The following is a 13391-nucleotide window of genomic DNA, read 5'->3' as shown; positions in this document are numbered from 1 at the left end:
TGTCTTGCATTCCAAGTAATGATCAGATGGTCGCATGTCTCTTCGGCCGAGGCAGCTATGCAGGGCACGGCCTCTGCATACTTTGTGAAGTGGCCGATCATCACCAGGACCTGATTGCAGCCACTGTCTGTCATGCATATATTCTGATGATAATCTGTACCACTTCATTGAATTCGGATGACACTATTGACTGCAACGGAAATCGCAATTTCATGGGATACTTCACGTGTTGGCATGACAGACATGCTGTTACCCACTTCTCGCGTGCCTTCTTCATTCCAGGACATTCGAAGCATTTCAAGATTCTCTGGTTTACTTTATCGATCCCTTGTTGGCCCATCTGACCATGCGACCTGAATAAGAGTTCCGTTTGATAAATTTGCGGCAAGACTATTGCGTTGCACTTGTACAGTACCCTGACCTCCTCTCTCATTTTGCAAGCCACGATCCCATCCTTCTTCAGATATAACCTCCCCTCTTTCTGCATACAGTATTGTTTCAAGATTCGGTAACAACCCTCTTCCAGATCTCCTTTTTCTGGTGACCCATTGTCTATCCACCTTTTCAAAATTTTTGTCTGGCGATCAATTCTCCGTTTAGCTCATCAGGTTGATGCGTGTCGTCTTCCTTTTTGACGCACCAAATCTTTGCCAATGGCTCTGTCTCTTGTTTAAACGGTTGAAGGTCAGTCTTGACCACTTCCTTCTGTGGTAATAGGTTCATCGAACGCCCCGACACTGCTATCATTTCCAGGTCATCCGCTGAGTTATCTAAAACTTTTCAGCTCGGGATCAGGTAGCGAACACTATCAGGGTCTTGGTACACTTCCCTTTCCGAGTCTCTTGCTCGAGTCTCCACTAGCAACATGTGGATTGCTAACTCTGATAAGTCTGATCTTGTTCTCGAGTTCTTGTCTGAGTAGTTATCAAACACGTCTCCAGGGCATTTTCGAACGTGCACGATCTACTCATCCATCTAAAATGGCCGGACAAAACTTACATTTACCATTTTCATGACCATTTACGTGATCATTTCCTTCAACATCCGACTCCCCGGACAAATTTTCTTGTTTGGGTTTTCAGATTCAACTTCTATCCATTCTTTATCAGGTTCCTCAAAAGTGACAATCTTCTTTTGAATTCCGATCTCTTGTCCTTTTTCTTTAAATGATGTTCTCACCACAACGCTTTGAGGAATCGAGGACACTAGTTGCTGAACTACCGTCCTAAAATCCTTTTCTTTTTCTCTGTTTTGGCGTCTTGATGGTTTTGTCAGTATCTTTTCAATGACTGTCAACGATGTCATGGCTGCTGCCCATTCGGGGTCATCTCTAGTCACTTCTCTCTCCAACAATCCACGCAGCATCCGCATCACTTGTGGTGTGACATGCACCGTTTTATTTAGCAATGAGCGGCTGTTTATGTTCATACGAGAGAGTTCCTGTCGGACCAGGTTTAAAGGATCCAATAGATCCAAGACACCGGGTCCCTTTTGGATAAGATCTTTATTTCTGCTGCTTTCTCCACTGGTAATTCTGGGTGTTCCTGAATCGGATGTCCTGACTTGTCCAACCATCTCGTCAAGGGAAATGCTTCATATTTCTCTTTGTCCAGAAACGAGAATCCTTCTTTAATGTCCGCCTGATTGAACTGCCTTTTGCTCAAGTCTCTCACAAATTTAAATCTTCCTACTTAGGCTGTCAGCATTCTGGTGCTTGTCAGACCTCTTGTGCTCAATTATCATGCGGTAGCCATACCACCTGACTATTCAACGAGCAATATAACTCTGGTCCACCCAGTACGTCTTCAACCAGGATAGGGCTCTGTTATCCAAACGCAACATAAAGGGAGTGCTCACCAAGTATACGCAGTATTTTTCCACGAACTTGAATACCGGAAATAATTCTGCTTTTTGTGCCTTAATTTTTATTTCAGTGGCGCTCCACAATTTACTGCCATATGCAATGGGACGGAGGACTGATCTCCCTTTCGATTCTTGCTCCTGATGCAGTATTCCTGAATTGGCCACCACCGAAGCTTCAGTGTCGAGAACGTACATCCCTCTCTCCATGGGCATGCCTAGTTCTGGCGCTTCGCACAGTTCCCGCTTTAGATTCTCGAAAGCTTCCTTAGCTCTTTCATTCCATTCGCACTTCTTCCCTTTGTTGCGCATTAATTGCTGCATTGGGTACACTTGTTCTGCGTATCCATTATAAATTCGCGGTAATAATTGGCAAATCCTAGCTGTGTGTCTGTTCTGGGGGCCTACCATGTTAGCACGGCCTCCACTGCATCCAGATCCGACCTCACGCGATGCATGTCTACCATTCTTTCCAGGTACTTGATTGAGTCCCCAAGGATCTCACATTTCGACGATTTGAATTTCAAACCGGCTCTCTTCATGCAGTCGAAAACCTCGTCGAATCTGTCGTTGTGATCTGCCAAGGTGGGTGTCGCTATGACCACGTCGTCCACGTAGCAAATCACGAGATTTCCGTGCTTCATCGATATCCTGGTCAGAGCCTGAGCCATTAGTCTTTGGAAGGTCGCCGTGGCATTGCACAAACCTGAGGGCATCCTTTTCCACTGGAACAAGCCCAACTCAAATCCAGTCTTGTCTTTGTCCTTGTTCCGCAGAGGAATCTGCCAGAAGGCAGAACCCAGGTGCAGTGTAGTGAAAAACTAGGCTCTCGTCTCTGCGTCGTTTTTGGTAAGCGTCCTTTTTTGGCGGTCACCGCATTCAGGCAGCAAAATTCGCAACAGAATCTTAGCATTCCCCCTCTGTTTATAGCCATGACAACTCCACAAGCCCAAGGTGACTTTCAGGGTTCTATCATGTCGTGTTCGAGCATCATTTCTTTTCCCACTCGGCACGCTTCCGATTTGCATGGTGTCATGCGCCTTGCGCCCTCCCTGTGGGGAACGGTGCCCTCGTCTAGTTCGGCGATTTCGTGCTCGACGAAATTACAACAACCAATACTCGCATTCTGAAAAAAACGTCCGCGTTCCGATTTAAAATTTCCTTTAGCGACTTGAACTTTCCCTCACCTATCTTACCTCTCAAATCCTATATCTATTTTGCAAAACTGGTTTGTCATACTACTCTAATTCTTAGGACGAGGGAGGTTCCAGAATATTCGAGCAACTCGACAAGCCGTCAGCCGTCTCGGATCTCATTGAAAACATTTCATTCAAAGATTTCAATTCAATAATCCTTTTTAATATCAAATTTTCATCCCCATGAAAGGGACATTAGTTTTAGGCCGAAGCGTTTCTGTAACACAAAACGGACTGTGTGTGAGTGTATTGTGGAATACACTGGACACACGTTTTCAATCCAGGAAAAAAAATTGGCTGCGCTTTGTCAATGAGAACAGATTCTGAAGAACAAACGAACTTGAAGAAGTTCTCTGACATCGGAATGCAGTGACCACCGCAGTGAAAAGGACGTCTATAACAAGTGAGTGTGACGGGAGAGAAACAGAAGAAATGTTGAAGGAAGATTTAGAGAGAAATATGACGTTGTGCCTCCACAACAGCTTCTGCCGAAACAGGGAAACTAACCTTGATCCTCTACGTTGTTGCAAACAAACGGTATAAAAGCAGAAGTGTTGGAGGACTGCCTCTAACAGCGCCAGAATAGCTACCGACGTGTTGCAAGACACTGAGACTGAAAGTGCGGAGTCAGTGTCGCAGGAGGGGAGATGGAGCATTGACAAAGGGCCGAAAAACAAGACGCAAAAAGAAGAAAGATTAGAATAAGTTGGAAGTTTTAGAACTTCTAAACGACAAAAACAAAAAGTGAACAAGGAACTACAAACAGAAGCAACGAAGGAGAAAATGATAAAACTCAGAATTGCTTATGTGAGAAAAACTCAAATGAGAAACAAAGCAACTAAATTTGCAATTGAAACTGAGGAGAAAACATTTAGTTGAAATTAGAAGTTGAAGATTTGTTGCACTTATAAATTTGCAATGTGATTTTAGTTGATGACTTTGAGAAACTTACTGTTTATTTAGAAAGGCTTGAGTGGAGAGTTTATTAATTATTCCAGCCTGCATGATTGCTTTTAATCAACTAAGATGACTGATCACTTTTTAGTGACATTAAAGGCTTGGGTAATCTCTTGAAGAGGGAGATTATTTCATTGTTCCTTCTAAGCATCGATTTCCTCAAATTCAATTTTCAGGATCATTATTACTAAATTTTCGAAGGGAAAAAGCATACTAGAATAACTTTATTTCGTTGGTTGGCAGGACGTCCTGCGTCCCAAAACGTTTTAAATCTAGGAGAAAAAGTTTTAAATAGGGACATAGAGATTAGAAGTCAGAAAAAAAGTTTTATCCTAAGTCATATCCTCGAAAGTGCAGATTAGTGAGAGAAGTTGGAAGGCTATAATAAGTTAGTATGATCCCAATTGTATTTTGCTGTGAGTCGATGTGACATGGATAAAAGTGATTTCATGCATTTTAAAAATACAGTTCTCACGTTTTTTCTTGACTATCGAGAGTCAATGTTGCAATTTTCTAGCGAAAAGCTGTTTTCTCGGTCTGGTCTTATTTTCGCGGTTTTCATTGTTCGCTAAATTTCAAGGTCTTTAATTTCAAACGATTTTTTACAAATTACTTCGTCACCTTAAATTAAGCTCTCCCAATTCGTCAAATTGCACGATTAGCGCTGTTAATTGTGACATTCACGCAGAATGTACGAAAAAGCAAAGTCAGAATTCGAACTTTTATTGTCACATCGGAGTGGGAAGATTAACGGTTTTAAAGAATTAGTGGTGTTAATCGAGAACAAACGAGGAAGGGTTAGTTTGAGCTAACAGGTTGTTTTTTGAAAATTCGTTCGAAAAGGAAGCCACGTGACAACATCAAAATTTCGCACACACTGAAAACGGCAGAAACAGAAGAAGAGAATTTTCAATGAGAACAACATAAAATTAGGCAGAAAAGAGTCAGACGAGAAATACAAACGATAAGAAAATTTTTGTGACCAACAACCATGCCGAGTTGTAAGGATTGTGCCGCTACAGTCGTTACAAACCGTATCCCGAGAATTTTGTTGTTGTTGTTGTTGTTGGGGATTCACAGCACTGCTGTTGGGAGTCTTGGTCCCGTCGTCTTCTCTAAAACAATGTCCACTTGTTTCTGCATGTGATACAATCACAGAATAATTGCCACGTGCACGTTGTCATTTCTGAAAATCTCTCGTTTACAAATTTCCACATCGTGTTTAAAATTCTCGTCTTGAGGCCGATTCGTTTATCAAAATGAATATATGGTTCTAATCGATTTACAATCCTACTGGTTCTGAAAACAAATTCGTTTCTCGCTTTTCCGTTCTCACTTTTCGCATCTCAAAAATTTCTATATTTCTAGCCCGTGTGGTTCGCCTGTTTAACACTATTTCATTTCGTTCATTAGAATCAAGACTGGCAAGAAGTAAGATGTTATTTAGCTGGATGAACATGGGCAGGGGTAAAATGTTTAGCAAGCGTAGTTCGTTGATGTACACTCCCGTTTTATTTCCAGTGATCCACCGGATTGCTTTCTTTTGAAATCGCTCCAACTGCAATTGATCCCCCTTCGATATATGTGTACATGAGAGTCCGTATAATAACACTGGGAGTATTAGTGACTTATACAGGCCTAACTTTACAAACGTATTTATCTTTGCTGATAGGTTTCTTCTCAGGAGGTACAGTACTTGGTTTGCCTTCTTTAATCTTGTTTCAATGTGTACCTTCCAACTTAAATCGCCCGACACAAAAATTCCCAGATCTTTCACAACCATCGATGTTCCAAGCACTACACCAAAAAGCATAGAGTTGGCGTCTCCGCCCCTAAAACTTACTTTTGCACATTTATCTAGTGCTAATTCCATTTTGTTTTCAGTTACCCACTGCTGAATTTTGTCCAGATCTTCTTGAATTTCAATTGATGTTTTTTTGATGGAAAGTAGTTTAAGATCATCCGCAAAAATATATGGTTCAGAGAATTTGAGTACTTCAGGTAGGTCGTTAATAAAAATGCAAAAGAGCAGTGGTCCTAAAAGTGATCCTTGGGGAACACCACTAGTGACTTCTAAAACTTTTGAGCTGATATTGTCTACTCGTACAAACTGTTTCCTGTTTTTCAAATAGTCATAGAGTACCTCTAACATGCAGCCTCCTATTCCTATAAGTGCAACTTTCTTGAGTAGATCAAAATGCGGAACTTTATCAAAGGCTTTTGCAAAGTCAGTGTAGACTGCTACAATTTCTGCGTTTGAGTCATTGTCAAGCGCTTCATATATTTCTTTCAGGAAGGAGAGCATGTTTGTCAAAACTGATCTACCTTTAGTAAAACCGTGTTGATGTTTCGTCAAATACCAGGCAAAGTAAGGGTACAGGTCTTTGTATATACATTTTTCAAGGACTTTGCTGTCAATATTTAATAGCGATACTGGTCGATAGTTGTTCACCAATTTTCGGTCACCTTTTTTGTGAACAGGAGTAACTGCAGCTGTTTTCCATGAATCAGGTATTTTTCGTAGGCGTTTTACGTTTCTCAAAATTTTGTTCATCGGTTTGCATATATTGCGGTTCGTTTTCTGAAAAAAGCTAGGTGGCAACCCATTTGGGCCGCGTGACTTTGTTACGTCCAGAGTTGATAAAATCTCACTTACTGTCTTTTTCGATATATCAAAATTCGTTAACAAGGGATTTCCAAATTGAATATCTCTAATACTAAAACTTTCTTTAGGATTAAAAACTGAATGAAAGAAGTCGTTTAGCATGTTGACTTGTTCGTTTGGATTTGTGCTTTCAACTTCATCTTTTATGAGTAACTTAGGAAGACTTGTATGTTTATTCAAGTTCTTTAGGTGGTTAAAAATTACATTAGTGTTCCGTGTTCTAAACAATTCCTCTTGGTAGTTTTTCCTGTCCACTTCCGATGATTCAGTTACTAAATTTTCAAACAGTTTAACTTGTTGTCTTCTGTAGTTGGTCGGTTTGAGTATACATGATTGCCGTTTTGTTTGTAACTTTTTGATCAAATTTGAAGTGCTACTTGTTATCCAAGGTGGAAGTGATTGCCTATGTCTTGTTCTGAGAGGCACAAAACTCTTAATGATTTCATCCAAATATTGGGTGTACTCCTCATGCATTTTGTTAATGTTTGTGTGGCATACTGGTTCAAATGGGTTCTCGTTTATAAAATTGTTTATTCCTTCAAAATCGGCATTTCCAAAACTTCTAAAATTTTCCAAGTATGGTTTCGGCTCTGATACCGTGCATTCAATAGACAACATTATGGCATTGTGATCTGAGCAGTCATAGATCTTGGAAACGTTAAAATCTTGTTCGGCACTTGTATAGCAATTCCGATAGAAGGCTACGTCTAGTATGTTCTTCACACATGTTGGGAAATCTATCGCCTGCCTAAAGAGTCCATTTTCAAAAATTTGCAGTATTTGGTTTTCTTCCTCGTCAGTACTGGTGAGGGTGTTCCAGTTTGTTTCTGGGAAATTTAAATCCCCACATAAGAGAAACGGTTTGTTTTTAGGAATGGCTTTGATCAGTTGTTCAAATTCATGCACTTTGTATCTGTAATTACTGTTTTTTGGCGGATTGTAGAATGAGCCAATTATCATTTCAGTTTGATGAAGTTTTATACTACATAGCACACATGAATCAGGAATGTCATGTTTGGTGGATAAGTCCTCGGTAATTAGACTATTCTTGACAGCTATTAGGCTGCCTCCGTGACAGTTTTTACCACTCACAATAGCTCTATCAGATCTATAGATGTTATATTCACTTAGAAAAAACTCTGATGATTGAATATTCTCGTTAAGCCAAGTTTAGCTTAAGCATATGACATTAAAATTTCCAACTGCAATTGCATTTGCTAGCTTAGTTCTTCTCTCTATGTTGATTAGGCTTCTAGTATTTAGTTGCAGAATGTTGAGGAATCCTAGTCAATGCTGGGGTTCCTGAACTTCAGTGTCAATAGTTACTTTCACACCATCATTGAACAATTCTAGATTCCTTATTTTCAGCTTTTCGCGAGGAACGCCTTCATCTAGTAGTTGTCTTCGTTTCTTAAGGATTTCGTTCTCTTTAATTGCACTCTCTTTGGTCAATGCTGGTAGCAGGTAGACCTCTTTTTCGACCAATTGTTCTCGCTTTTCTCGGCTTTTTGCTAGTACTAGTCGTGCTTCATGTTCGCTAGGTACAGTGACCAGCAGTGTTCTTGGCTTCATTCGATTACGATCAAATTTTCCCAGTCGTTTTAGTTCTATTATTTTCGGCTTCACTCCAATTATGTCTAGTATTTCGTTTACTTCGTCATTTGTTGGGACAAGGTTTTCTCCTTTTGTTTTCTCAGGGTCCTCTTTGACCCCTTGTATCCTAAAACTTTGATTTATGTTGTGATCAGAGTTAGATCTGGCAGCATGTTGAGTGGTTTGAGCTTGATTTATCCGGGTGGTGGTTTCAGCAGCTACAACGGCACTATAAGTTTTTTCCACTTTATCGCATGTCGTTTTCATTGCATTTCCAATTTTTTGATCTACTAAATCGGTAAGTCTTCTTTCCATGCTTTTAAGGCTTTCAGTTACATCAATGTTTGAGAGCTTCTCGTCTATGTTGGCCAGGGTTTTGCATCTTATAAAGTTGTCTCGTTCATTATTTTGCACACAAGTATTACAAAGCAACATGACATTCGGCCCTAGTTCTTTTATTCCATTTATGGCCACTAGAGACAACCCAACACAAGTTGGTTCCAAATGCATTTGAGCGTTGCATGCGACACAAGTGTATGTTTTCTCGTTGCTGGCAAAGCCTCTTTTACATGTTTTGCAGTTTTTGCCCATTTTTGCTTATACTATGGATAGAAAAACAGTTAAGCCTGGTGGTTCCCGAAAAGGGGAGGCCTGTGGCTCACTCAGGGGAAAAGAAGAAATAGACAAACCTGGTGGTTCCCGAAAAGGGGAGGCCTGCGGTTCACTATTTCTACTTACGTTAATAGGGGCACTGACAGTTCTTGAAACGACACTCGTAATATACCAGATGTCCTTCTGTATTGCAGATGTTCGAATGTTTATCGTATAAGATTTTATTCTTGAGAATACTTTTAATGCCCTTCAGACCTTCTTCACTGAGGTGCACTTCGTCAGTTTTCAAATGATATGAGCTGTGGATTTTTTCACTCACTCCTCTAAACTTCCAAGTTCCTTTTATCTTTCTTTGTCTTTCTCGGGTAAGAAGTTTTGGACCGCACCAATTCGGGCCCCAGGTAGGGACAAGATATTGAAATTTGGAAAATCAAGATGGCGTGCTTGAGAATCCGCAATCAGGAGATTTTTTGAAGATGATGTCTTGAGCAAGTGATATCTTCTGTCGGACAATTTCATCGCGGGGCAACCATTGCTACCCCGGTAAACATTTCAACTATCTGAAACTATTTAATAAACTATTTAATAAATAAGGAATAAGGAAAACTATTTAAGAATTAGGAAGGGTGTGGGACGGCGTGTCCAGCCTTCCTGAAAGAAATAGGAGCGTTATTTGCCCGGATTCCAGAACCCAGAGGGGTCTCGTGAGAAGAACTCAAACTGTGTTTTATAAACTTTTAGCTTCCTGGAGATGTCCTGAGTTGAATTCAATTAACATCTAAAGACATTTTCAGACTACGGGAAGCTAGGAGTTAAGGGTTGATCTATCTTTGATGAGATGATGATGTTTATACTGAACAAAAACAAAAACAAGAAAGTAATATAATAAATAAGTAGTAGCCCTGTTTTCAGGAGTGATCTCGTGGTCTGGGGAAACTGAGACTCAGCCATGAGCTCACTATTCCTACCTGTAATTAAGTTAAGTAGAGCGTTCTGATCGAAGCCGGAAACAGTAACGTTTTTTATCGACCCGATGTTAGAAAGACCACCAAAAGAACTAGCTTTGGCAGAGAAGAAAAGCATGTAGAGCTGTGTTTAGACTCTGGCCAGTCGTTTTAGAACCTAGCTTTATTTTCCGTCGATATGTACTTCCGGGCGAATGTTACAAACCCATCGAAACTGCCAATTTTCTCTCGGCTGCTCTTATAAAATTTCGATATTGCCATGCATTTTGGCGCCATTCTGGTCGAATGTCACACAACACATGTTTTTTTTGACATGCTTTTTTATGGTTAGGTTGTATCGCTCGCAAGGGGTGCGAAGCTCGGCTTCGTTTCTGTGTTTTAAATATCCTGTCGATGAACTTAGTTGCAAAGACGTTCAAAAATTAACTTTTCAAATCAAGATTTTTTCGTTTACGCTGATGATTGCATTCCTGACCCTGTGTTTTCTTTTATTGAACGTCAGTCGAGGTTTTTTTCAACACTTGGTTGTAATTTAATTCATTTGTTATTCGCAAGCTGGTAATTACATGACTGCGATGTAATTCTCTGCTTCGTCCTTCTGTTATCTTTGAAATGTTTTCTACAGATTCATGTTAGCGGCGCCTGGATATGAATCTAGATAGTTAGCGCTGGCCGGAAGACCATGTTTTGTCATGTTGATTCTTTCACGCAAATATGAAATTCAAAGCTCGAAGTATTTTTTCCAAAATTGAATCCGGTGATTTTGAACCCGATCGCGTGTTACCGCATGGTGAAACCTGTCTACATTTGGCTAGCAGGGAAGGCTGTGCTTCAATCATAGAGGCTTTAGTTCTCTATCATAATTCTAAAGCCATTTTATCGAAAGACCACGACGGGAAATGTCCGATTCACGAAGCAGTTATTTATAACAAAGTTGAATGTGTCAAAGTTCTTTTGAAACATGGTTCACCGGTCAATCCGTTAAAGAGGTCAGATTGGACTCCTCTCATGCATGCTTGCGAGAACGCAAATTATGAAATTTTTAAAATATTAGTCGATGCAGGTGCAAATATTAATCTAGTTAATAAAGATGGCTGGTCATCATTGCATTTAGCATCCAGATCGGGGTCTCTTGAAATTGTCAAATTTCTCATTGAAAAGGATCCAAATCTGGTTTTGTTGAAGACAACGAACGGCCGAACGGCGCTGCATTGTGCATCATTGAACAACAGAGAGAAAATCTGTGAATACTTTTTGGAGAATAAGTCCTTTGGAATTGATGTACAGGATTCATGTGGAACAACTGCGTTATGCGACGCAATCAAAACAGATAATGTTTCTATTATCAATCTGTTCTACAAATTCTCTGCAGATTTAAAGATTCCAGACAGTAACGGAAATTATCCTGTACACATTGCCTGTCAAACTGATTGTTGCAACTCTTTGAAAATTTTAATTAATCTGGGCGTAGATCCAAAAGCACCTTCCATTAATAGCACCGGAAATAATTGTGCGCAGTTTGCTGTATCTCGTAATAGTTTAAATTGCATTACATTTCTCCTGCAATTTGACTCGAAGCTCTTTACACTTGAAGATAACGGAGGAGTTACAGCTTTAGATCTGGTTAACAGCTCACGGACACTGGACTTAGTTAAAACTTGCTTTCCAAATGCACAGATGGTAAAAACCGAAAACAAGTATAAACTAAATGACCTGCTTAAATAATACCATATATTTGTTGGTTGATTTTTTCTGTTAAAAAACCGCATTTGAGTGGACTTGAAAACGATATTTATTTATTGGCTGAGAAATAATTTGCTTCAGATAAGAAAATGAATATTTAATGGGTCATCACGGATCAAAAGAGCACCAAGGTGCCCAGGATGGAAACGGAAATCCTAATGGCTCATACTTTCAGAAGCAGAAGAGCAATAGTGCAATCAGTGGCTCGAAGAAGAAAAAGAACAAAGCTCCATTATCTTCTGCCGTTTCAGTTTCCTCAAATGACTCATCACTGGTGCCCTCTTTTGTCATTGAATCTGAAAACGACGGTAATGATCGCACAAAGTTTTGAATTTAGTCGAAGTTATATATGAGACTATTGGTAATGTTTGTTTAGTTGATTGCCGTGGACTAACTCCTTGGTCATCACGTGAGAACTTATTGCAGTTTTCGGCATCATTCCAGTCGGAACTGAATGTAGGCAGTAATGCTCCCAATACCTCAGATAATGTTTATGTGGCCCAATTCGACTACTCAACTCAAGCCAGTAACCAGCTGTCTTTCCAGAAAGGTACCAAAATTTAATAGAAGTGTCAAATTTTCCCCCTTGACTTTTGAACCCCTCATATAAAACCGAGCCGTATTATTTAACAGTCAGTTATTTCTAGAAACTTTTTCGAATTACTTATTTTAATGAACCTTGATATTTTCTTGATCTCGCATGATTCACTGACGATCAGATTCGGTGGTTCGAATTTCAGGCGACTTGTTGAAAGTTTTGGGCTTCAACGAAACTGGCGAATGGTGCGAAGCCCAACTCGTGCAATCTCAAAACAATTCACCCGACACAATTCAACAATTGTTGGGTTGGGTACCCTTTAATTACATAGCTCCTTATAACAGTAAAAGCACCCATTCTTGGTACCACGGACCTCTCAGTAAGATCGAAGCAGAACACCTTTTGCTCAGTGGAGTAACGGGGAGCTTTTTGGTACGAGAATCAGAGGGATCTTCGGGAACCTACACAATCTCTTTGCGTCACGATACAAGAGTGTACCATTACAGAATAAATTATAACCAAAATGCGGCCATGTACTTCATATCGGAGGAGGCCCAGTTTGAAACACTTGAAAAGCTGATTCATCACCACTCCAAGTATACATCGGGACTCAGAAGTTTGTTAAAGTACCCGGCTGCTAAAAGAAAACAGGCACCTCCACCTGTCTGGGCAACTCCTCAAGAATCTCAGGTTGGTTTTGCTCGTTTAACACTTTACTATCGTGTTTCAGGTGTTAATTGAATAACGGTTAGCTAACTTTATTCGAATCATGGAACAATTTCTCTAGCAAGAAAATTACTGAATCAGTTCATAATTTTTGGTCCCTGACACTGGGTCCGACAGCGTGATAGTCTCAGAATAGAATCTATCTATCTATCTATACTATATTTAAATGCGAATGACAGCTATCTCCCATTTTTAAGCATAATAAATTTGTATGTTTAACGAAAGAATTTTTTCATGTTTAAGCTATATCATATATTGCAATGCTTAAGAAAATTTTTCAGCAAAGTCAATAATTTTTCAGTAATTTTTTTCGAGGACAAATTAAGTCTGTCTCTCTACCCGTCTCCTAATTTTTTAACTTTCAATTTGGTTTCGACGATTCAGTTCAAAATAATACTACTGTCAAACGGTTTCTCCAATTTTTTCTCTTTATCTGGATTTTCTATTTTTTTCCTGTCTTTTTTATCCTTATTTTTTCGATTCTTCTTTTTCGATCTTTTAAATGTTTTTACTATCTTTTTTTTCAATCCTTCTTT

At 39.7% G+C, this 13391-nt stretch overlaps 4 protein-coding genes across 5 annotated transcripts in view; 2 read left to right on the top strand and 2 right to left on the bottom strand.

Moving 5' to 3' along the window:
- Window positions 1-13391, bottom strand: part of LOC134840748 (COP9 signalosome complex subunit 2-like) — a 545309-nt gene that overhangs the window by 108267 nt on the left and 423651 nt on the right. The gene's annotated exons all lie outside the window — the stretch shown is intronic.
- On the bottom strand, window positions 1768-2184 carry LOC134839855 (uncharacterized). Its single transcript, XM_063855478.1, has one exon. The coding sequence runs from the start codon at window positions 2182-2184 to the stop codon at window positions 1768-1770; it is 417 nt and encodes a 138-aa protein (XP_063711548.1).
- On the top strand, window positions 9965-11594 carry LOC134839521 (ankyrin repeat domain-containing protein 16-like). The gene has a single exon (XM_063855098.1). The coding sequence runs from the start codon at window positions 10563-10565 to the stop codon at window positions 11571-11573; it is 1011 nt and encodes a 336-aa protein (XP_063711168.1). The 5' UTR covers window positions 9965-10562; the 3' UTR covers window positions 11574-11594.
- Window positions 11677-13391, top strand: part of LOC134839124 (tyrosine-protein kinase ABL1-like) — a 39290-nt gene continuing 37575 nt past the window's right edge. The window contains exons 1-3 of the mRNA XM_063854566.1: window positions 11677-11899; window positions 11968-12141; window positions 12332-12819. Of these exons, the coding sequence (XP_063710636.1) occupies window positions 11692-11899; window positions 11968-12141; window positions 12332-12819 (870 nt within the window). The 5' untranslated portion in view covers window positions 11677-11691. The remainder of the gene's footprint in view (window positions 11900-11967; window positions 12142-12331; window positions 12820-13391) is intronic.

This window comes from Symsagittifera roscoffensis, chromosome 2 (assembly GCF_963678635.1).
Source record: "Symsagittifera roscoffensis chromosome 2, txSymRosc1.1, whole genome shotgun sequence".
NCBI lineage: Eukaryota > Metazoa > Xenacoelomorpha > Acoela > Convolutidae > Symsagittifera > Symsagittifera roscoffensis.
Note: the sequence above shows the minus strand (reverse complement) of the source record. Positions and strands in the feature narration are given on the sequence as shown.

Coding starts and splice junctions, on each gene's coding strand:
- LOC134839855 (XM_063855478.1), bottom strand. CDS start 2,184: ATGCAGCAATTAATGCGCAACAAAGGGAAGAAGTGCGAATGGAATGAA.
- LOC134839521 (XM_063855098.1), top strand. CDS start 10,563: ATGAAATTCAAAGCTCGAAGTATTTTTTCCAAAATTGAATCCGGTGAT.